Source organism: Sebastes umbrosus, chromosome 16, assembly GCF_015220745.1.
Source record: "Sebastes umbrosus isolate fSebUmb1 chromosome 16, fSebUmb1.pri, whole genome shotgun sequence".
Taxonomy (NCBI): Eukaryota; Metazoa; Chordata; class Actinopteri; order Perciformes; family Sebastidae; genus Sebastes; species Sebastes umbrosus.
In genome coordinates this window covers 15963427-15987430 of record NC_051284.1, presented here as the reverse complement: position 1 = coordinate 15987430, position 24004 = coordinate 15963427, and the positions used below count along the sequence as shown (strand labels likewise).

Here is a 24004-nt window from a genome sequence, read left to right as displayed (position 1 = left end):
AATTAGTTTGCTTCTAAAAGCCAGTTAAATGAACATAAAGGGCACATGCTGCTCAGCTTTTTCGTGTGATGTGCAGTATTTAACGTAACATGGAATTTAATGACTGTGTGATCTGGGAACATTAGGCATACACGTTTTACCAGGAGTTATTTATTTATTTATATTTAAGTAAACTCATCTTAGTGTGTCTGTTTCAGGAGTGTGGCTAGTTGTTTGAATAGTCTATAATGATGTGACCACTTGTATTTCTGTTGCAGTATGAAGCCACGAAAAGTAAAAGAAGACGATGCACCCAGAACGATAGCCTGTCCACACAAAGTGAGTCATGTGTTCTGTTTATTACACCGGTTTATATAGTACTGTGCAGAATATGAACAGAAGCTTACTAAAACTGTACATATACATATATCAATAACCTCAAGCTACTCTGTAAAGTGAATATGTCCCGAGTGATTACCTTCATCTGGTTTCCCTCCCGCTCAGGGATGTACCAAGATGTTCAGGGACAACTCGGCGATGAGGAAGCACTTGCATACCCACGGGCCTCGCGTGCACGTCTGTGCAGAGTGTGGCAAAGCCTTCGTTGAGAGCTCAAAACTGAAGAGGCATCAACTCGTACACACAGGAGAGAAACCTTTCCAGGTGAGTTCTTTTTTTCACTTCCTGCATGTCACACTTTATTTTCCTTTTTCTAGAGAAAGCAGCTTCATTTTACTTTGCTATATTAGTGCTTGGAAAAAGATTGTAATATATACTGAAATGGAAACTTTGCCCAACTGGCTTTGTGGAAGAACAAGTATGTGCCTTGCTCGGTTTATCTGTGAGCCAGGCTGAGACATGCAGCGGCGTTAACTCCATCTCTCTCGTCTCCAGTGCACATTTGAGGGCTGTGGCAAGCGGTTCTCTCTGGACTTTAACTTGCGCACTCATGTGCGTATTCACACTGGAGACCGTCCGTATGTGTGCCCCTTTGATGGCTGCAACAAAAAATTTGCCCAGTCAACCAACCTGAAGTCTCACATCCTCACACACGCCAAAGCCAAAAACAACCAGTGAAACGACGACGACGAAGCGAGCATACACTGGAGGACTTGACGGGTATCTCCGCTCCCTGACAGACAAACTAATGTCCCGTGGCCTGCTTTGTTGTGAGATAAGAAGTCCCTTTTGTATCATCTCTAGATGAAAAGGTTTTTGAGAAATTACCTTTTCTCAAACTTTTTGATAAACTTATGGAGGTTTGAACAAGGAACTCATGAGAACCCCGACTCCCTCAGGCCTCCTACCCGACTTTGGCGCTACCTGGATGGAACAATTTACGCTTTCTTCTTGTGAAGATGTTAATTCATGGATCTGCAACTAAAAACATATTTATACCTTAACACAGCCAGTTAAAAAAAGTTTTTGCAATAGATGTCAAATTTGCATCGATCCTCAGCAATGACACATTTTCAATTTTGTACTTTCCCCAAGTGTGCATATTGTACACTGTTTGACATAAGCTCTGTGGTAATGTATGTAGTAAGATTGTCCCCGTAGCTCTTCTTGGGTTTTTGTTTTACCTCTCCCTTTCCCCTTCATGTGAGTGTGTTTCGAGGGGGGATTGGGTGGTCTTTGCATATTTTCATTTTGTACAACGCAATATCAGAATCATGTATATAATAGCCATGTGATTTTCAATAGTGATCACCGATTAAAATGTTTTTTCCCCATGCACTACCAACAGAAAAAAAGTGTCGTTTGTCCTTTCACATCTAAAACTCAACTTAAAATATAATTCATATTTATAATATTCAGCTGTTTTAGTAGCAATGTTATTTAGGGACAAATGCTGGAGCTGCTCAACAACCGTGAAAACGAAGCGACTCTGGGTCAGGACAGCACCTGTGGGAATTACCTGGGACTGGGGAACATTTTTTATTTTAAAAAAATGCTCTATATTTATACATAAGAATGTAATATTTTAAACAAATCTGAACCCATAGAGTCAGTGGATCTGTTCTTGATGTTAACCATGAGGTTGAATCATTTCAATAGGACAAAAAAAAAGGTGTTTTAAAGGTGGATGTTCTGTTGAAGCTCCATTAAAAAGCATCACATTTGCAGTTAAATGTGACCGAATGTGTCATGGGTATTTGAGGTTGTTGCTTCAGCAGTTTAACAATAGTTGTTTGATAAAGTATTTCACTTTAAATTTCCTCATTTGGTAACACAGAGAAAAGAAGGAAATGAAACTAATTCTGGTTCTTTTATTTTTTTCATCGCACTGCATATACATGTGACAATTGTATCACGTCTTAAAACTTAAATTGAGCATCTTAAAAGTGGCATCTTACAGCTGGTAAATTGTATAACAATGGTTCAAAAACACAGTCAACTCATTGCTTCTGTCTGACATGAGACAAAGACAAAAGAGAGACCAGGGACAATGTCAAATTAAAGGTTTCATTCTGATTCAGTCTTTAAAGAGATACTCTTTCATTGTTAGAAACAGGAACTAGGAAATGTTTGGCAGTTTTGCTTTTAAAAATGACAAACAAGTCAGTGGTTTATCAGATTAGTCAGCAATTCATTTCCATTACATTTTCTTTTACACAAGCAGGTGGTACATTTTTTAAAACCGCAGCATCCAGATCATCTTGAACAATCAACCATCATTTCCACATTAATCTTTAATAAACTCAAAATAATGCAGCACAGGCAGTCTCTCACATCAAATGCATCCGATTTGAGGATATACATGGTTTAAAGATAAAAACAAGTGCAACATTGCTGGTGGGTAGAACTGCTGAATCACTTTTAACCCACATATTACAGTGCATTTGGTTGGTTCGTAGCCGCAGAGCAAACGGCAACAAACCAAAGTAAAATCAAGTTTTAAAAAGGTCCTGGTAATCTTAAACCATATACTGTATGTTCCCATTTTATTGTGACATTTTTAGAATTGCATGCAAATATATTTCTGTCTTTAAACTGTTTTTGATTATGACTTGTACCTAGCTCATCCCTGCAGAGTAGTATGGCAAAATAGACAAACAATATTACACATTTTGGCCATCTCAGTTTTACTGCAAACCAAACCTGCATCTAATCTGGTGAAATGATTGCATCCGGTATATAGATTCTTGATTGACATGTAACAACATAACTGTATTAAAATAAAAACCTATTCAAATAGGCCTGTGTATATCTAAGAGGCATATTTTAGTACGTGTATGCATAGCAACCAGTTTACCAACACTTCCCCATTGCTGTGTGTCTAGCGGCATGAATTTAAGGCATAAGATTACGGTTAACACTGATCTGCCTCCAAGTGTGTCTCAGAGATGCACAGAGAAATCTGGGTCAGTTAAAATGCAGTGAACAGCAGAAACAAGCAACTGCAGTGTAGCAGTAAAAATCCCAAACCACCCCCACTATCCCTGACCTAAAAATATCTGAGGAAACAGTTTGAAGCCTTTTGGAGAAAATAAAAATAAAAGCAATCAAGAGTATCCTTAAATGGATAGAGGCGATGTTGACGGATAAAGATGAAGACTGGAATAATTCAGTGTTTCAACCTCAAATTAACTGAATAAAGCAAAGAGGCATAAATCTAAAGCGTAGGCATTGTTTTCCCTCTATTTCACCGTGCTGCCTTTGGATGTGTGTCTAGTACCTGCTCTCAGAGCAGACGCCACCCTGATGGTTTCACTCTCATGAGTTGTGGGTTTTCACTCCGCTAGCAGGGCAGCCAGCAGCTCAGGGTAATTTGGTGTCCCCCAGCCTGTAACGGGATCCCACGATGGTGCAGCACAGAAACCTTTACCCTGAACCTGTTCGTCCAGACAGCCCAGGTGGCAGCCTTCAGTCACCTGGAGATGCATAACATTTAGGAACAGCACCATGACCACAAAATGTGTTGCAAAAGGGTTTCCTTCCACTTTCTTTTAACAGAAATGCAGGTGAAAGTGTTTCACAAATGCACTATTATTATTATTAGAGGCACTTCTTTAATATAATGTAATCTAGTACAACACCACCTTTAATTATGACCTCAATAATAAACCTATAATTCTTTCATTCTGATCATTATAAACTTGGTAAAAAGGTAGATTTTTTTAGCGGAGCTGTGGTACTGAATTACAATAGATTACACATACAGGCGTACCAAATCAAATGGCCACTAAGTGTAAGTGAGATTGCGACATAAATCAAGTCTAAAAGGGGGCAACAGTAAAAAGATTTTACTAGCGTAATAACTTTGACTTACATCAAACAGAGCTTGTCCTTTGAGCTTGTAGAGGCGAGGGTTGAGGAAGCCCAGGGCAGGCAGGCCCTTTAGCAGCCGCTGGTCGTTGATGAGAGACAGCATGCCTCCGACCACAGGGGTCGACGCCTGGAAGATACATCCATCGATGAGAGATGTGATGAAGCACAATAAAGTGAGCAATTAATACTACAAAAGTAACTACTGCATATGCTCTCTTAGAAATGTTTTTGGACAGTGAAAATGTGAGTAACTTGTTTACATTTTATCATTTATGTTTCTTGCTCAGCTTATATCGTTTTTGTACAACTGGGTTTTATCCTTAGTTTGCACTCAAGAAAATCACTGTATGGCTATCTATCTGTGCTGTCACACTGTCACTAAGAAGCAGAATCAAGTTTGAAATTGTCTACCGAGGTCCCAGACACCCAGGGGACGGGTACTTTGTTGCTGACCACCCAGTAGTTATCCGACAGGGCAGCCATGTCCGGATAGGCCCTGCCGCTGGTATTGAAATATGACTTAGGAGGGAGGGTTGCTGCTACCGTCTTCAGGTACCCAGCCACTGCACTGGCCTACAGGAACACAAATACACAGCATACATGACACTATCTGCTATAACTGAGCAATAAAAGAGTCAATAAGCTGATATTATTACCTGGTAGTCGGGCATATTGAAGATGTTGCTGAAGCCACCTCCACTGATGTAATCTGTAATTTCATACGTGACCTCATATGGGTTCTTGAATGAGGTTCCTCCAACTGTAGTCACATATGGGCTGTGAACGAGAGAAAGGGCATAGAGCGTTAGATGTTTAGTGCTTTTCCCAAAACTTTTGAGACTAGAAAAGTTTTGTATGGACTGATAAACTTCTGTTTTTGGTTGCTGAATCAAACCTTTCACAGAACATACAGCAGGCTAAATTCTTTGCTCTGTGTTTCATTTTCTAAATTGGAATATCCATCCATCCATCCATCTTCAACCGCTTATCCGGGATCGGGTCGCGGGGGCAACAGCTCCAGCAGGGGACCCCAAACTTCCCTTTCCCGGGCCACATTAACCAGCTCTGACTGGGGGATCCCGAGGCGTTCCCAGGCCAGAGTAGAGATATAATCTCTCCACCTAGTCCTGTGTCTTCCCCGTGGTCTCCTCCCAGCTGGTCGTGCCTGGAACACCTCCCAAGGGAGGCGCCCAGGAGGCATCCGTGCTAGATGCCCGAACCACCTCAACTGGCTCCTTTCGACGCAAAGGAGCAAGGACTCTACTCCGAGTCCCTCACGGATGACTGAGCTTCTTACCCTATCTCTAAGGGAGACGCCAGCCACCCTCCTGAGGAAACCCATTTCGGCCGCTTGCACCCGCGACCTCGTTCTTTCGGTCATGACCCAACCCTTATGACCATAGGTGAGAGTAGGAACGAATATTGAACGGTAGATCGAGAGCTTTGCCTTCTGGCTCAGCTCTCTTTTCGTCACAACGGTGCGGTAAAGCGAATGCAATACCGCCCCTGCTGCTCCGATTCTCCGACCAATCTCACGTTCCATCGTCCCCTCACTCGCGAACAAGACCCCGAGATACTTAAACTCCTTCACTTGGGGTAAGGACTCATTCCCTACCCGGAGTAGGCAATCCACCGGTTTCAATCGGTTTCATTAAATTGGAATATCCACATGTTGTAAATTTCCATAACATCAATATAATGCACAAGACAACTGCCCCAGTCCAAACCTATGCTCGTTATAATATCTAGTATCATACAGATACTAGTTTGCTTTCAGGAATGTAGAAATGTTTTACCTTGATGCAGGAAAACTTGGCCTGAAGGAGTTTTGCCCTTTACCCAAATGTTTGCAGCCCGCACCACTGTCACCTGCACATGAAACAAGATCGCAGAGATAAAGATCGATGCAAGAGATGATCATTAAACAATATCAGAGTGATTAAAGTTGATATAACAGGTAATGATGAGACATATCTTACAGACAACTGGAAGCATTTCAAGTTTTGTTGTAAGTTGTGGAAACAGCTACAGGTCAAAAGGTGTAAACCCGTTTTTCTGGTGCCTAACACGCCGTGGGTGTTTATTTAAAACAATAGTGGTGTGTTCATGTTTCAAGTGGGATAATGTGCTCAGTATGTTGACATGTTGCCAAAGAGACTAAGGCTGTCTCATTTTTGTTACATCATCAGCTCCCTCCGAGGCCGTTGCAAAAATTACAGTTCCCCATTTGTTGGCTTTTGTGTCCGCTGAAAACAGGAATTTGTTAGAACCAAACTAGAGGAATTAGAAACTAAACCAGAAGCAAGTGAGAGGTCGCAGTCTATGCATGTACCAGGAGGGACAAAACCTGACTGTTACTTTGAGGTGATATGACATTTTCAAAAGATAAACGGTCCTGTAGGCAAACAAAGGCTTTGTTAGCTCAGTAACGGTCATATGTTGCTGACATAGTATAGATAAGTGTTGTTTGTGAATGTTGTAGACTGTCTCAGTGTGTTTCAAAGTACAAGACATGTGGATGAGTTCTGCATACTTCCTCCATACTACTGACCAGAGGCAAAGAGCAACGAGAGTCCCCTGACGCCAGCCTTCATAAACTCTGTGTTGATGCGCATCATGTACGCAGCAGACAGGCTGTCTTCGTCGTCTCCGTAGCTGATCGTGTGAACCCAGGGCAGGTCGGACATGTTGCTGAGCAAAACCATCCACTGGAGGAAAGGCTCCTGGGTCTCATGGCGACCTGAAGGACAATGAGGACATGAGGTGTGTGTTTTGATAGGGCTTAAATGCAAAAAGCAATGCAAAAAGCAATGCATTTTGCTGACACTACTATTCATTTTTAGTTATGCTGTTTTACCTCCTAACTTGTTAATTGCTCAGCATACTTTGATATTTCTTTTACTGTAACTGTAAACACTTAGCATGCACATGATTATGGTTAGTGTCTCTAGATATACCATTGTCATTATTTTAAATGAGAAGAAAGTTACATTCTTCTCCTTTCAGTTCTCCCCACACACACACAATTGAAGCCTCACTCTTTCATACAGACCTGGATTGGTGAAGACCCATGTGGAGATGTTTGCCCCCGTGCTCATGATGTACTCCACATCCAGACTGGCCTCTATACCAGCCTTTCCTCCTCCCTGAGTGCCCACAACCCTTGCCACCTGAGAGTGATGCTGGAAGCTCCTGCCATAGATGCCCATGAACTCCGCTAGGTCTGCAGGGTGGTAGTACTGCTCCAAGAACTAGAAGAGAAAACAGCTAGCTAAAGTGAGAAAGTACACCAAACTGTGGTGAGATCATAGTGTCTGAGCTAATGTATACACATGTCTAACAGCTACACAACACACAGCGTTTTATTTTGAACTTATTCTGAGACGGCCACACCTGAGCTACAGCCTGGCTGTTGTTCTGAGCAGTTCCAACATCAGTTGCTGTGAGGTTATAGCGGGCCCTCAAGATGGCGGGAGTCACTCCAAGGTGCACCCCCGTCTTCGACTGCTTTTGCTTCCTGTTAGAAGAGGCTTTGCTGAGGTCCTGCGCTTTAGGAGGGAGGCGGTGAAGCCCTCCAACTGTGGAAACACAAAACATCCACCCAGCAATGTCAGTACAGATCCTAACCTAAATATACAGATGACGGCTGAACATTTCACAGCTATAGATATGGTTCTCACCGAAGTCCAGGTGCTGGTGAACATCATCGTGAACAGAGTACGGAGCTGACGACCTCACCACAGACTGGCCGTCCCTGGTGTAACGCTGGAACTTGCTACCTGGAAGCAGCCTCTCCGCAACCCTGATTACACAAAACGCACAAACACAACAACCTAAATGTCTTCAAATCCACTCCCAAATCATGGACAACGTATACAACTCCAGGTTTTTTTTATTAGAAACTCACTTCTATATGCAAAACTGATAAAGAACTCCCAAGTAAGTTAAATACACTCCCATGAGTGCAGTTGTTTAAACTGCTGCAAGTAAGTAAAACAGTGTTATCAGGGGTTGTACTGCTAAATTCGATATCCAAGAAATGCTTCCTATCTATCCCATATTTAGCACATTTAAGGTATAAGCTGTTCGTTTAAGATCCTATAACCTGGGCCTAGATTTATGAATTTCAAAAGCTTGTAGCTCAAAGTTTGATTTGTATTAATAAACCACAGAAAGAGGACCTGTCTCACAAGATAAGAGCATGGGTTACACACACAGAGGGAACTTGAGCAGAAAAGGTAAGCTACTTTTTGTCTTGTGTCTTAACTGTGTCAAGAGCAAGTAGAAATTACTGTTGAGTAAGCAAGAACAAATGTTGCCTAAAAAAAAAAGATATGCTTACTCTGCAGTCATGGTGCACTGTAAAAAGTCCTGAGTGTGTACAGTCTGGCAGCTTGTAATCCCATGACTCTGCAGCCAGTGATGCACCACCTTCTGGGTCACTTCAGATGGATGCACCAGGGAGGACACTTCCTCCAGGGTGAGGTGTTTACCTGTGCAGGACAAAACAGGCCTCTGTCACTTTGATTGTAGTATGAAAAAGGCTTTTGCCTTTAAACTGTCAAGCCAGAGCATTTAAATTCTTATGCCTGCCCATATGCTGCACAGTAAGGACAGCACTTTGGTGAGTGTATGCTGATGATCTTTTAGGCCCTAAATCTTTAGGGTTACTTGAAGACTACCAGCATTCATCAGACAGAGCCCCTACCATATTGTGCTGAGTCAGGGTCCGACACCAGTCGGAGTATTTCCTCCAGCAGGTCAGCGTTCTGCTGCTTCAGGGCAAAGGTCAGCTCCAGCTCCTCTGTGGAGTCTACCCGACCCACATGAGTCCAGTCGTCTGGTAACCTGAGGAAAGAGGTAAACCATGTCATGATATTTCACTAAAAGAGGCTTCACTTTTACCCAACACTGTGAAACTCAATATATACTGTAGCTGCTGACCAACCTGTTGAATTTCAAGAGTATTGATGACTTTGTTATGATTCTATAGTTAGTTGAACCTTTATGCAAACATTCAGACACATCACAGTAATTTGACCCCCTTTTTTAAAATCAACCCAGAGTTGATAATTTGTGTCATTCAAGATTCTTACAAGGTTTTCAAACACTCCAAAACAGACATAAATTGGGCAACGGCAGACATCACAGGTCCTAGAAACCAAAACTGTTAAGCGTGGTAAAATTAGGGCTGTCCCAAATATAACTTTTGGGCTTCGAAGCCTCGATGAGAAATATTCGAAGCTTCCCAGCACGACTGTCCACACACGCACCTCTACACACAACAAACAGCGACATCCGTCTGAGAATAACTAATAATAATGAATGTTGAATATGAATAATGAATAATATTGTGGGATAATTCCTTATTTCATGGGCTATTTGGGAATTTATACTTTATTATAACATATTTATATTAAAAAAAAAACTGAAGCATTCGAATAGTGATTGGAGATTGAATACCATGGCAACGGTTGAAGCATTAGCCCCAGGTAAAATCCAAAACCTAATTTTTGGACTAAACTTGTAGCCATGCGTGGAAACAAAACTCACCAAAGTATTAGTTCCCTCAAAACAGACTTAAGCGCAGTGATAATAGTTGTAACACTTCTTGAATATTGTGGGGAATATTTCCCCTTTTATTAGGTCATTGCTGCATTATTTGGGCTGTCAAGACTTGGTCTGTATGAAAAATGTCACTAAGGCTTGAAGGGCTTAAACAAGGTGAGATATAAAACATGATTTAGAAATGACAGATTAGATGAGGAAAGTGGCTCACAAGACATCTTGGTCATATTCCAGATATCCACTCCAGACCAAGGAGCTGAATAACAAGGTGATGGAGAAGGTCAGCCTGGTGGAGGAGACAACAAAGCAACACATGTTTAGAGGTTCTTCTTGCACACATAAATGTAGATTAATATTTAAAAAACATGCTCTTAATTCCGTGTGTTATCTCGGGTTTACAACAAAACATCTGTGACTTAGCTTAGCTCAATTTACACACACTTCTTCCCAGATACACACACATAGGAAACAGTTTGCTACCTTTAACCTGCTGTGTTAGCTGGCAGCTATCTACTGTATGTAGGTCACAACAACAAATACAAGGTGCGCCACAGTTCATACAGAAGTCAGGTTAAAAAGAGTTAGCGTCATCTGTCTTTCTTTCCCAGTTATCTCTATAACAATGCACAGCTATGAACTTGTTTAAGGCACTCACAGTGTGTTCATGTTGTCCTCGGCTTGTCTGGGAGTCAGCTGTGCTGTCTGCTGGGCAGCCTGTTATAGACGCTGCAGTCACGTGACAGGCTTTCACGTGATTCTGTTAGTCACTTTTTTATTTTTTTGGTGATGCATTATAAATTCATTCCGACACATTCAGGCACCTTTCATTTTTATATTTAACATTTATATGCAATATTACGGCGCAGTGTTAGGGCCACATTGAGGAAAACAATTAATAAATCTGAGATTTCGAGAATAAAGTCATAATATAACAAGAATAAAGTCATAATATTAAGAGAATAAAGTCATAATATAACAAGAATAAAGTCATAATATTAAGAGAATAAAGTCATAATATAACAAGAATAAAGTCATAATATAACGAGAATAAAGTCATAATATTAAGAGAATAAAGTCATAATATAACGAGAATAAAGTCATAATATTAAGAGAATAAAGTCATAATATAACAAGAATAAAGTCGTAATATTAAGAGAATAAAGTCATAGGTTTAAGAGAATAAAGTCATAATATTAAGAGAATAAAGTCATAATATAACAAGAATAAAGTCATAATATTAAGAGAATAAAGTCATAATATAACAAGAATAAAGTCATAATATTAAGAGAATAAAGTCATAATATAACAAGAATAAAGTCATAATATTAAGAGAATAAAGTCATAGGTTTAAGAGGAAAAAAGTCGTATTATTACGAGAATAAAGTCATAAGTTTAGGAGAAAAAAAGTTGTAATTTAATGAGAATAAATAACATTTCAAGAAAAAAAGTCGTAGTATTATGAGAATTAAGTCATAAGGTTATAAGTAAAAAAGTCTTATTATGAGAATAAAGTCATAAGGTTATAAGTAAAAAAGTCTTATTATGAGAATAAAGTCATAAGGTTATAAGTAAAAAAAAGTCGTATTATGAGAATGAAGTCATAAGTTTAAGAGAAAAAAAGCTGTAATATTATGAGAATAAAGTCTTAGGTTTACGAGAAAAAAAGTCATATTATGAGAAGTAAGTCGTAATTTTACAAGAAAAAAAGTTGTATTATCAGAATAAAGTCATAAGTTTAAGAGGAAAAAAGTATTATTACGAGAATAAAGTCATAAGTTTAGGAGAAAAAAAGTTGTAATTTAATGAGAATAAATAACATTTCAAGAAAAAAAGTCGTAGTATTATGAGAATAAAGTCATAAGGTTATAAGTAAAAAAGTCTTATTATGAGAATAAAGTCATAAGGTTATAAGTAAAAAAGTCTTATTATGAGAATAAAGTCATAAGGTTATAAGTAAAAAAAAGTCATATTATGAGAATAAAGTCATAAGGTTATAAGTAAAAAAGTCTTATTATGAGAATAAAGTCATAAGGTTATAAGTAAAAAAAAGTCGTATTATGAGAATGAAGTCATAAGTTTAAGAGAAAAAAAGCTGTAATATTATGAGAATAAAGTCATAAGGTTATAAGTAAAAAAGTCTTATTATGAGAATAAAGTCATAAGGTTATAAGTAAAAAAAAAGTCGTATTATGAGAATGAAGTCATAAGTTTAAGAGAAAAAAAGCTGTAATATTATGAGAATAAAGTCTTAGGTTTACGAGAAAAAAAGTCATATTATGAGAAGTAAGTCGTAATTTTACAAGAAAAAAAGTTGTATTATCAGAATAAAGTCATAAGTTTAAGAGAAAAAAAGTCGTAATATTATGAGAATTAAGTCATAAATTCAAGAGAAAAAAAGATAGAGCAGCCTGTGTGAAAATGAGGAACGTGGAGCATCTTGGGAAGTTATACTATAGGTTTCAAAAATAACCAAATACATAATCTCTTTTTCCAACACACTATACGATGAACTTTTCTTTCGACATACTATACTATAAACTTTTTTCGACATACTATACTATGACTTTTTTTATTTTTTTCAACATGCTCTGCTATGACTTTTTTTAAAAAAACTTTTTTCGACATACTATACCATGACTTTTTCACTTTTTTGACATACTTTACTGTGCCTTTTTTTCGACATTCTATACTTTGACTTTTTTTCGACATACTTCACCATGACTTTTTTTTCGACATCTATACTATGACTTTTTTTCACTTTTTTTGACTTACTATACAATGACTTTTTCTTTGACATACCATACTATGCCTTTTTTTCGACATACTATACTATGACTTTTCTACATTTTTTTGACATACTTTAATATACATTTTTTTATGTTATAAAAAACATAAAAACATAAATGTCGTCATACTCTATGACTTTTTTTTTTTTTTGACATACTATAGTGCCTTTTTTTTACATGAATAAAAAGTCAGTGTAGTATGTCGAAATATTTCCCGAAACAAAATCATAGTAGTATAGTATGTTGAAAAGTTACATAAAAAAAAGGCATAGTACAATATGATGAAAGATTTCATCAAAAAAAGTCAGAGTAAAGTATGTCGCAAAAATTCACGAAAAAAAGTCATGGTTTAGTATGTAGAAAAAAGTGAAAAAAATTATAGTATAGTATGTTGAAGAATGTAAAAAAAAGTAATATTATAGTATGTCAAAGAAAGTGATAGTATAGTTTGCCATAACATTTTTTTTTTTAAGTCATAATATAGTATGTCATTAAAAAGTCATGATAAAATGTCATAGTATGGTATGTCATAAAAACATAAATTATTTTTTTCTAATAAGCCACAACATAGTATGCTATAAAAATGTCATAGTATAAAATGTCAAAAAGATCACATAACAGGAAGAACATTATCTTACACAAAGTGGTAGCTAGTTTTCCTGGGGTCCATCGCAACTGTTGGAGGGAATTTTTGGAAACCCATCAGTAAAACATAGATATGAAAGGTTGAGACAAAATAAATCCTGGATCTCCACTATTGTTTGTCCCCCCCCATCAGTGGTTCTAATTCCCAAACTTAATCCCAGTGCCAACGATAAATCTATGGTGTCGTCTCAGAGTGAGATTAGAAAGAAATATATCTACTTTTTGCTACACTTAATTGTGTTTATTTTCCTGGCTTTTCTCTTGTGAAATACCGAAAACTTCAACCTCCTCTGACCTCTAAAAATCCTTAAAATGAAACAAGGAAAGAAGCAAGAAGGAAAAATCCTTCTTTGGTTGAGTTTCTCACATCATCGTTAATGTCTGCGATTAAGTTATTAGTACATATTACTTCATTTTGAGGGGTCATAAGCCAAAAAGTTTGGGAACCACTTCTATAGATAATTATCTCTCTAAATATATAAATACACAAAAAACATTATCACGAATTTAAGAATGTTTATTTAAAGAATAGTAACAATTGAGTCTTGTCTTAAAACAAAAACTATATTTACAGGTACATACTGTACTGTATTGATTTTAATTCATTCAATCAAATTTTTTTGATTTTTTCCTTAAATGATATGACGTTTAATTTAGCTCCAATCAGTCGTTGTCTGAGAAGTAAAAGTCTTCTTCCTCTCCGCTTTCAGACAACGCGCCATCCTTTCCTGGGAACATCTCCCAAACGAAAAAGGTGTCATTTTCTAGTGAAAAAGAAAAGAAACGGATTGTTACCACAGTGTAGAAATAACTGCTTTCAGCTTTCAAGAATCCCCTCTAAACACAGCTACAAACAGTCGTGGACAAAAAAAAACAGAACTATTTCACAAAGTGATGAAACTACAGCCTTAATAATGAACATCAAGTTAAACAGCTTATAACACCTAAAAAACAAGCATTATAAACTTCAAAATTGGTATTAGGTGTAAAGGTATTGTTTTGTATTGTAAGGTGTTTCTGTTATTTTGTCCCTCCCCTACACGTTTCTCAGGAATCCTACCTGTGTTACCACATCTTCTCATTGTTCGTTTAACTGATGGCGTGGGTGTGAAGCTCTGAAAGAAACAGAGAAAGAAATGGTTATTTTTCTAACAAAATTTATAATCCACGTGCTTCAAGATAACAAGAATCTCAGAAATGAACCCTTATGAATTAGTACCTTTGAAGGAGGAGCCTGTTTGCAGACGTTAAACTGATTTTTTTTCATCCTCTTCTGGAGTTGATAGACGTACTTGTCACCATTGTTCCTTTGAAATCAAGAAAGAGGTAAGTTAGTTATCGTACAAGAAGAAGTGCGAACCCTTCTTACAAGCTAGAACGCAGAAGTCAACATCATTCACCTGTTTGGAGAACCCATCATGCCAGGTGTGAGATGCAGACACTGAGGAGTCTTCGCTCCGGCGCAGCCCGTCGACATGGGGCTCAGGTGCTCCATTTCTGAAGTTGTGAAGTCGTGGTCACTCGGACACATGGAGGGCATCTATCCATCAAGATAGCCATGAGTGGAACAGTTATCATCATCATTTTGTGTGGTGTCATAATCAAAAAAATCTCTTATTTTTGCAAAATACAAAAGAAACAAACCTCAAAGCGTTTATTCTGCATGTACGCAGAGCTGAAAACATCCTCAACATCTTCTCTGGGCATGGCCTCCAGGAACTGACGCACCTGCTGCTTTCTCTTATAGGTTCCCACTCCGCTAGATATCACCGGAAGATCTGCATAGATTATAGTTGTCAAATCTCTGCAGTTAACCACGTCCTCTCGAAAACATTTCAAGGATTGTAGTTCTCAAAGAAGGCTTCAGAAAAAAATGCAAATGCATCACAGCAAAACATTTAACGCAATAATAATACCTCAGTAAAGATTACGGCGTCAAAAAAAAAGGCTTCAAACTATAGGTTGTGTTTTTGTTTTGAATTGTGTTAAATTGTAAGGTGTTCCTGCTATTTTGTCCACTCAACTGACATTTTCAATATATGTATGGGAAGGGAAATTCCACCAATTTTACACACCAAAAGTCTGTTTACAGGTTTTGAAGAGTACTTTTTTAACACTGTATTTATTGATTTTCAACAGTAGAGGGCAAAAAAACTCAAAATGACATTACTAAAATAAATAAATAATTTAATTAAAAACAGATACAATAATGTAATACTCAAGGCAGACGGTTTGCAGCAGAAAACTGAAATAAATTAAATAATGAATAAAATGCTTCAAACATATCTCCATTTTCCATAAAGTAAATGAAAAGTTCCCAAATAGAATCAGAGGCTTCCTTTTTACCTTCAAGATATAAGTGATTTTCTCCATTTAGCGGCAGGAAGATATCTCCCTGAGCCACTGGCCAACCAAGATAAAGCTATGAGACACTTAGCAGGGCTCATACCTTGAACTTTTGGCGCTTCCACCTTCTCCTTTTGGGGTTTCTTGGCTCTCTTGGCTCTCTTGGCGGGCGTGTTGAAGGCTACCTTGGATGTGTGCTGGTAGTGGCACTCTTCTGCAGAACGTCTTCCAACCATCTCCGCCACCTTTGCCCAGTAACCTGCCATGTGATTAGGATAGTAGGACACAGCCCTGGAAAACACACGCACATATACAGGTTATGATACAGAAATAAGCAACTCTAATCCTGCAAAATGCTCCTTTCTCATTCTTACTCTTGCAGCTTCATAAGCTCTGCCTCGGTCCACTCGTCTGCATCTTGCTCTTGTGGAATCGGTGCGTTGCCTTCGTGTGCGTTGTTTTTTTTCTTGCTGGATTGTGTGAACTTAGGCAAAGGCTTTGTGGATGATGATGATGATGATGATGATGATGACTTGATGCATTTGTTCTGTCTTGTTATTCTGGTTTTCTTCCCCAGTTCCTTCTCAAACTCGTCAGAAGACTGTGATGACTCACTTGATGGAAACACGTAGCAGGGCCGGGACTCGTTAAGAACTCTCCCGCTTTTCTTCCTGTGCACTTCTTTCCCCGGCTTCTTTCTCCCAATGACCCCATCATCTGATGATGCTGATGCTCGGACAGCCCGTTTGCTACCCAAGACTCTCACTGAAGGCCTTGTGTTTGTATGTGTCTGTCTTTTAGACCTCCGTGTTGAAGATTTTTCAGGTTCACTTTGCTTTTGAGGGACAGTGTCCACATACAATGCTCTCTCTGCAGCTGGACGCCTTCGGTTGGACCTTGTTGGTCTGTCAGACCACTCTTCAGGGCTGCTAAGTCTCTCCACAGGAGGTTCAGATGAATAAGAGGGCTTCTCTTCTGGCTTAACCATGGCATTGTTGAGTTTGCGGAGTGGAGCCTTAACCCTCCTCAGTGGTCTTGATTCCTCTTCGTCGCTGTCTGATTCACTTTGCTCACTGCCTGGAAACACAGAAGACCGTTTGTCTGTAATCAACTCATAATTTAGTCACCACAGCCGTGAGTAAAGCAAGCCAAATAACCTGAAAGATAATGTGTTGGAAATGTATATATCTACAAGGCGTCTAAAGTGCATTTTAGAATTAGAAGGAGGCTGCGACAGAGACACTGATGATAATTATAGCTTCCTTTTATAGTTTGAGCGCACCACGTGATTTTCACTTAATTAGGAAATCCCCTCATGTACATTATTTTTGGTCTGATTATGAATATTTGATTTCCATGTCTGAGCCATGAATAGGTCTAACCACTACTGCGTTATTAACTTCATAATAATTGCGACTAAATTCCACATTCACAATAGCAAATTTACTAAAGTTGAGTCTCGTTTTAATATATTAAAGAAACTCAACGATAAAGAAGCAGTTGAACTTTCAAATATGTTTTACCCTCAACTGTCCTTTTATGTATTTTTAATTAACCGTATTATTATTTATTTTGGGCTATTTTTACATTTTTGGGGCCCGAGCAGGAAAGTGCCAGGGGGCCCAACGGTGTCCCTGACACGAAGTGCAAGGAAACCATTGTTTTTGTAAAGATTATTTTTATGCTGTGGAATTGTAATTTTGAGGGGCTTTAGATGCACGAAAATTAGCAACCGCTTCAGAACTAATGAAAATTGCATAGTTCTGCAGTGATTGGGCTCAGGCGTGGCCAGCGGGCTCCACAGCGCCCAAAAGTGCAAGCCAGAGTTGTGGAAAAGTTCCTTTGATGTTCATGAAATTTGGTGGATCGTTGTTCTCATCTATAAGTACATATAAAAATAATTAGAATTTTTTTTCACCAGACAGGAAGTCAGACATTTGGGATTTTGTGCATTAATTTTCATTTTACCAACCTGTGTTAAAGGACCTTAGGATGCACAAAACCTCACCAAACTTAGCACCCATGTTCAGACTATTAATTATTTAGAGTTGATGTTGCAATCGGGTTTGGGTGTGGCATGTCGGCTCTATAGCGCTCCCGAATTACTTTTAGCCTTTGAACACATCTTTGACGCCCTTGGTATACTGGATATTCACGAAATTTGGTACCTACATTGCTATCATCATTTTAGACATATTTTGTATTGGATTTCATTAGCTCCGCCTACCCGGAAGTCGGCCACTTTGAATATCATGCATTTTTAATGCATTTTATCATACTCACTTGATGGAAACACGTAGCTGGGCTGTGACTCGTCAAGAACTCTCCCGCTTTTCTTCCTGTGCACTTCTTTCCCCGGCTTCTTTCTCCCAATGACCCCATCATCTGATGATGTTGATGCTCGGACAGCCCGTTTGCTACCCAAGACTCTCACTGAAGGCCTTGTGTTTGTATGTGTCTGTCTTTTGGACCTCCGTGTTGAAGATTTTTCAGGTTCACTTTGCATTTGAGGGACAGTGTCCACATACAATGCTCTCTCTGTAGCTGGACGCCTTCGGCTGGACCTTGTTGGTCTGTCAGACCACTCTTCAGGGCTGCCAAGTGTCTCCACAGAAGGTTCAGGTGAATAATGGGGCTTCTCTTCTGGCTCAGCACTGTTCCGTTTGCGAAGTGGAGCCTTAACCCTCCTCAGTGGTACTGATGCCTCTTCGTTGCTGGCTGATTCACTTTGCTTACGGCCTGGAAACACAGAAAACAGTTTGTCTGTAATCAACTCATAACTTATCTCACAATACTAAAACAGCTAAGTTATCTTTACCTTCACTGCAGGGCAGGAACACACGGGCAGGTTTCTGTGACGCCTTCTTAGTGACCTTCAGTGAGATATAGAACATGGTGACATTGATCAGAAATATCAGTTGTTTGTACACAGTCAAACAAATATTCTGGATTATGATGTAACTCATGAGCATGTGGTGCTTACGGGGGTGTAGATGGAGGTATCGTAACATTCATGGATTGTAACATTCATTTGTGCATCCAGAATGACTCTCCCTCCTCTCCAGTACTCCAGAGGTGGCTTGATCACGCGACCACTTCGGGACACGTTTAAACGAGACAAGGAGGCAGGAGGACAGGAAGCAGCTGGAGAAGAGGAGAAAAGAAGTGTGCAAGGTAACACAAAAGTCCTTTAGTACAACTGCCATGGATTTGAAAACATAAATTAATCAATGCACTACTGATACGGTCAATGTGGGGATACAAATATCAGATTACATTTTTAGCCATGCTAGTGGCTCTAGGGAATGCAATGTTGATCTGTGGGATCAGCACCTCTTTGTTCCACACTGAAATAACTCAAAAACTGTTGGATGGAGTCATGAAATTTAGTACACACATTTATAATCCCCAGAGGATGAATCTTAATAACTTTGGTGATCCCCTGACTTTATGTCTAGCGCCATTATCAGGTCAAGATTTCAATGAGTCCAAAACTTAATGACCAAATATATTCAAAACTGTTGACATCAACTTCAGCTATATTTTGTGTTTAGTATTAGTAAATGTAAGCAGACATTAGCATTTAGCTCAAAAGCGTCACCTTGCCTGCGATCAGCAAAAGTAGGGTTTTTCTACAGATTTCTCAACCAAATGAATAACGGGAGTGAAGGCCCCCATTATTCATGCCCTTGAACGTTCTTGTACCGAGCATTTATTTGCTAGGTTGTTAGATAACGTATATACTGTATCTAGCACTTACGTGTCTTCTTACGTGGCTTCACAGAACGAATCATGGAGGATGCCTCCAAACTTCTCCCCTTGTTGTTTCTCTCTGTTTCTCTGCAATAAAACAGAAGTCAGCTCTTCAAAATAACAGAATTTTAACCACTAACCATTTGTGAATATGATTTTCAACCACTAAATGGTAATTTCATCTCATGCTTAAATTATTCAACATCCCCAGCAAAACAAAACAATCTTGTATCTGTACCGGCATAAACGGAAAAGAAATAAATATTCTTACTGTCTTGACAGGAGCCTCTCATAAAGTGCCTTCCAGTCTCGAGGAAAACCATGAGCAAACATCTTCAAAAGCCATTTGGGTAATTCTGCAGGCAAAAAGGTGAGAGACACATGAGTATTAATCCACGCAATATTCAAGTTAACATAAGTTTATGTGCAAGCTTTCTTTATTTTTTTATGCATAATTCTTTCTGCAAAAATGAAACATTCTCAGTGGAAAATTTCCACCCACAGAGAATCTGGCTTACCAGATTCAGTCATGTTCATCTTGCCAATCAAGATGTAAATGCTGCCGGAGACGGTCTTCACCACAGAATTAGAAACCCTCTCCACAATGATGTTACTGTTCCACGGTATGTTGTCGTCCCTGGTTGGAAAAGAGAAGAAAAAAAAATCACAGTGTTCACATTAAACCACACAAAAAGCTTAAGAGATCCAAAATCAAAAGCATAAACACGTCTGTCTCATAAGACAGGAGCTGAGTAAGCAATCTGAAAATTAGTTATAATAAACTTTGACTGCAAAGTTGTTTTTTTTAAATCATGATCTCTCAAGAAACACTTACCTGTGGATTCCATCAACAAACAGGCCCCTGTTATTCTTCCTCAGGAACCACTTTTTGAGATAAATCGTACTCTCCTGCCGAAGAGGAAAACACAGGCCCAATTAGGAACAATAGACAAAATTATCAAAAGAAGACAAACTATAATTGACTTCAGTTTCCTATTTGATCTAAAAATGCGCCTGCAAATCCAAACCTTGAAATGATCAGTTGTCTGATTTGCATATTCAGTCCTAATAAGGGCTGACCCGAATGCTGTCATGTTGTCATGGTATTTGACCTCAAAATCACTATTCGATGCTTCGTTTTTTTTTATTCCTTTATATAAATATATATATTTATATATATAAAGTATATAACAATCATGTATAAATCCCAAAATAGCCCATGAAATAAGTAATAATTCCATAAAGTGATTAATTATTATTAGTTATTCTCAGGCGGATATAGCTGTTTGTTATATGTAGAGGTGTGTGTGTGTACAGTAGTGCGTCAGCGGCGCTGTCTTAAGGCACTGAAACGGGGAGATGGAGACAGACAGGCTGAAGAACAGGTCAGCCTGCCACGCTTCGAAGCCCAAAAAATGGTATTCGGGACAAACCTATCCCTAATATCAGCCCTTTTTATCAAAGACTTACATTTAAGAGGTATTAGTTTCTACTCACATATGGGAATTTTGTGCTCGTGGGCAATTTATTTCGCTTGAACACAGCCTCTTGTTTTTTCGGTATGGAGATCCGTGGTGTTTTGAGTATGAGCGAGTCTTCGAGCAACACAGGTTGTGGTGACAGAGCAGGGCTCGGGACATCCTCAGAGGGATATGTGTCTGATTGGCTGGATTCAGCTGACTCTACTCTGGACCGGTTGACAGGAACCACACTTCTACAAGCAATGTCCTCCATCTCACCCATGTTGTGAGCTGTGGAGGAAGGCGGCGTGTCTCTGGACTGATGGAAATTACCTATGGAAAAGAAATTAGGTGAAAACATGAACAAAACTATGCAACATGCAAATAGAAAAAACAAAACAGGAAGTATGCCTGCATACTAGGGCTGACACGAATGCTTCGAAGCTTCGACCATTGTCATGGTAATTGACCTCCAAATCAGTATTTGAATACTTTGGTTTTTTTTATATTTTATATATAAGTATGTAAAAAAATCCCCAAATAGCCCACAAAATAAGGAAAAATCCCACAACATTATTCATTACTTTTATTATTAATTGTTGTTAGTTATTCTCAGACAGATGTCGCTGCTTGTTGTGTGTAAAGGTGTGTGTGTGTGTGTGTGTGTACTGTAGTGCGGCAGCAGCACTGTCCCAGGGAAGATGGAGACAGACAGAAGAACATGTCAGCCTGCTGCGCTGCGCTCCTCCTCGAAACTTCGAATATTTCTCACCGAAGCTTCGAAGCCCAAAAAATGGTATTCGAGACAGCCCTACTGCATTCATGCACAGCTAAAACTTTGCTGGATTCAAGTATTTCCACTTCATAACACACTCACCTTCATCAAAGAGATCCTTTGTGCTGCGGCTGACTTTATGAACTTCCTGCTGCTTCGTTTTACTTTCCCTCTCCTTCATGTAAGCGAAGATCTTGGCTGGAGAGCTCTGAGGAAGCCTGTCCAGAGCAACATGGCAACCTGTTCAAAACAGCAAAGAGAGGCATCAGTCAATTTCTTCCCCTAAATCAGGGGTCTGCAACCTGTGGCTCCGGAGCCACATGCGGCTCTTTAGCTCCTCTCCAGTGGCTCCCCCTGTGGATTTATAAAAATGGAAATGAATAACTGTTTATTGTTTACATTTTCATTTTTATTTATAATTTTTTCTGATCTATGGCACGACAGTACGACGGGGTTTTAGGGCCACATTGAGGAAAAACAAATAAATCTGAGAATTCGAGAATAAAGTCATAACATAACGAAAAAAAAGTCAAAAGTTCATGAGAAAAAAAGTTGTAATATGAGAATAAAGTCATAATGTTACGAGAATAAAGTCACAAGTTTATGAGAAAAAAAGTTGTAATATTATGAGAATAAAGTCATAATATTATGAGAATAAAGTCATAATATGAGAATAAAGTCATAATATGAGAATAAAGTCATATTATGAGAATAAAGTCATAATATTACGAGAATAAAGTCATAATATTATGAGAATAAAGTCATAATATTATGAGAATAAAGTCACAAGTTTATGAGAATAAAGTCAAAATATTACGAGAATAAAGTCGTAGTATTATGAGAATAAAGTCAATATTATAAAGTAGTAATATTACGACTTTTTTCTCGTAAAATTGTGATTTTATTCTGGAAATCTCAGATGTTTTTTCCTTCAATGTGGCCCTAATACTCCATTGCACATTTGCACTTTGGCCCTCACTGCATTAGACTTATATACTATATACTTAGACTATAAACTGTGTTACCTTCATCACAACACTCAATTGTTTTGCGTCTCCAGACAGAATTATTTTTTTTATTATTTTGACTAAAATGGCTCTTCTGATAGTAAAGGTTGCTGACCCCTGCACTAAATTGTGACACAAGGAAAAGAGTTTCACTTAGCAAACAAAGCAGTAATAATATATCTCACGTTTCATTGCGTTGGGTCTTGGTGATGGAAACACAGGTTCATGAGTGAAGGTCATCCCTGATAGGTAACCTGGGAATCCTCTGACATTACCCAAATGCGAATCCATGCAGGTGATGTTATCCTCAGTGAAAGCACTGGAGGTTTTCTTTTCCTGTGGCTGACCTTTGGATTCATGGTTGACCTCATTTGTGCTGCTGCTGACTGTGTCAAACTCCTGCATCTCCCATGTACTCTTCTTCAACCTCTTCCTCATTGGAGACAACACATAGGCGTGAGACACCTGTTTGTCTTGAGGAGCACAACCCTCCTCAAACACACCACTTACAAAGTCATTTTCTACTGGCTGTGTCTTCACTGGAGTCCTGCTGATCGCCTTGAACCGACCACATGAGTCTCTGATTTGAGGTGTGTGGATGTGAGGTGTGTTGATGGGAGAGGAGAGGTGAGACAGAGCTGTTGACTCCAGGAAAGCTCTCTTTCTGGGTGTGTAGTACCCATGTCCTGGCACAGGAGGAGGAGGCATTTCCTCCACATGTTTGCTGCTGATGTCTGGATACCTGAAGGCTTTCTGAGGCGAGAGATTGGAGGCCTGATGAGAAGCAGACCTGTGATTCTCCTTGTCGGTCCTCCAGGTGCTCTGAGCTGTCTTCTTCCTGGGCGACACAACAACGGCTCCATGGTTGTCTGTGACGTCACGCGGAGAGTCGTTGGCTGTAAAAGTCCCTTCTTTCTTCACTTTCGACTTCAGCAGAGCGAACACCTTGGCGGGAGATTCAAAAGGAGGTTTTGTGTCTTGTAATAAGTGATGATAGTACGCCATGTTTGTATGGAAAAGGTCCGAGGTGGATGCTAGCAGCTAGCAGCTAGCAGCTCGCTAGCTCGCCAATTTCAAATTTCTCATCACCGCCGCGTTTGGCTCATTCGCCTAGAAAACCTGTGACGTACTTCCGAAACAAAGACGTCATTTCCGCGCAAGGTTTTAAACCCTTTCACAATAAGAGAAATATCGAAACATTTGTTTAAAGGTCCCATATTTTAAAAAAGTGAGATTTTCATGTTTTTATTATTATAAAGCAGGCGTAAATCCTATATAAATACTGTGAAAGTATTGAAACACTCAATCCACAGGGAAATACACACAGCCCGTATTCAGAAACTCTGCATTTTGAAACAAGCTGTCAGGATTTCTGCCCATTTGTGATGTCACGAATATACAATATTTAGATAG

General features: G+C 39.0%; 3 protein-coding genes across 3 annotated transcripts in view; 1 reads left to right on the top strand and 2 right to left on the bottom strand.

Moving 5' to 3' along the window:
- yy1a (YY1 transcription factor a) overlaps nt 1–1733 on the top strand; it is a 5526-nt gene extending 3793 nt beyond the window's left edge. Inside the window, exons 3-5 of the mRNA XM_037796552.1 lie at nt 258–318; nt 484–642; nt 874–1733. Coding sequence (XP_037652480.1) covers nt 258–318; nt 484–642; nt 874–1056 — 403 coding nt within the window. The 3' untranslated portion in view covers nt 1057–1733. The remainder of the gene's footprint in view (nt 1–257; nt 319–483; nt 643–873) is intronic.
- A 496-nt stretch (nt 1734–2229) lies between these two features.
- tpp1 (tripeptidyl peptidase I) lies at nt 2230–10553 on the bottom strand. Its single transcript, XM_037796551.1, has 13 exons — nt 10475–10553; nt 10031–10105; nt 8960–9099; nt 8594–8744; nt 7932–8053; nt 7645–7829; nt 7304–7502; nt 6803–6991; nt 6048–6120; nt 4908–5028; nt 4663–4824; nt 4253–4378; nt 2230–3854 (listed from the first exon to the last, which is right to left on the bottom strand). Exons 1-13 carry the CDS (start codon nt 10483–10485, stop codon nt 3714–3716), a joined length of 1695 nt encoding a protein of 564 aa, XP_037652479.1. The 5' UTR covers nt 10486–10553; the 3' UTR covers nt 2230–3713.
- Nucleotides 10554–13751: 3198 nt separating this feature from the next.
- Nucleotides 13752–23726, bottom strand: mis18bp1 (MIS18 binding protein 1). The gene is made up of 17 exons (XM_037796550.1): nt 22777–23726; nt 21687–21824; nt 20847–21142; nt 20185–20258; nt 19868–19986; nt 19621–19705; nt 19357–19436; nt 18580–18740; nt 18415–18469; nt 17880–18335; nt 15971–16673; nt 15700–15887; nt 14895–15028; nt 14651–14790; nt 14470–14557; nt 14311–14365; nt 13752–14014 (listed from the first exon to the last, which is right to left on the bottom strand). Exons 1-17 carry the CDS (start codon nt 23594–23596, stop codon nt 13914–13916), a joined length of 3693 nt encoding a protein of 1230 aa, XP_037652478.1. The 5' UTR covers nt 23597–23726; the 3' UTR covers nt 13752–13913.
- Nucleotides 23727–24004: the final 278 nt, after the last annotated feature.

Bases quoted from the DNA above. Each gene is read 5' to 3' on its own strand.
- tpp1 (XM_037796551.1), bottom strand. The intron at 9,100-10,030 runs GTGAGCCACTTT...CTCTTTCCTCAG, and splicing joins GAATATGACCAAGATGTCTT to GTTACCAGACGACTGGACTC. The intron at 8,054-8,593 runs GTAAGCATATCT...TTGTGTAATCAG, and splicing joins CAGTGCACCATGACTGCAGA to GGTTGCGGAGAGGCTGCTTC.
- mis18bp1 (XM_037796550.1), bottom strand. From the start codon at position 23,596: ATGGCGTACTATCATCACTTATTACAAGACACAAAACCTCCTTTTGAA. The intron at 18,741-19,356 runs GTAAGTGCTAGA...CCTCTTCTCCAG, and splicing joins GAAGCCACGTAAGAAGACAC to CTGCTTCCTGTCCTCCTGCC. The intron at 14,791-14,894 runs GTTTGTTTCTTT...CTTGATGGATAG, and splicing joins TGCAGAATAAACGCTTTGAG to ATGCCCTCCATGTGTCCGAG.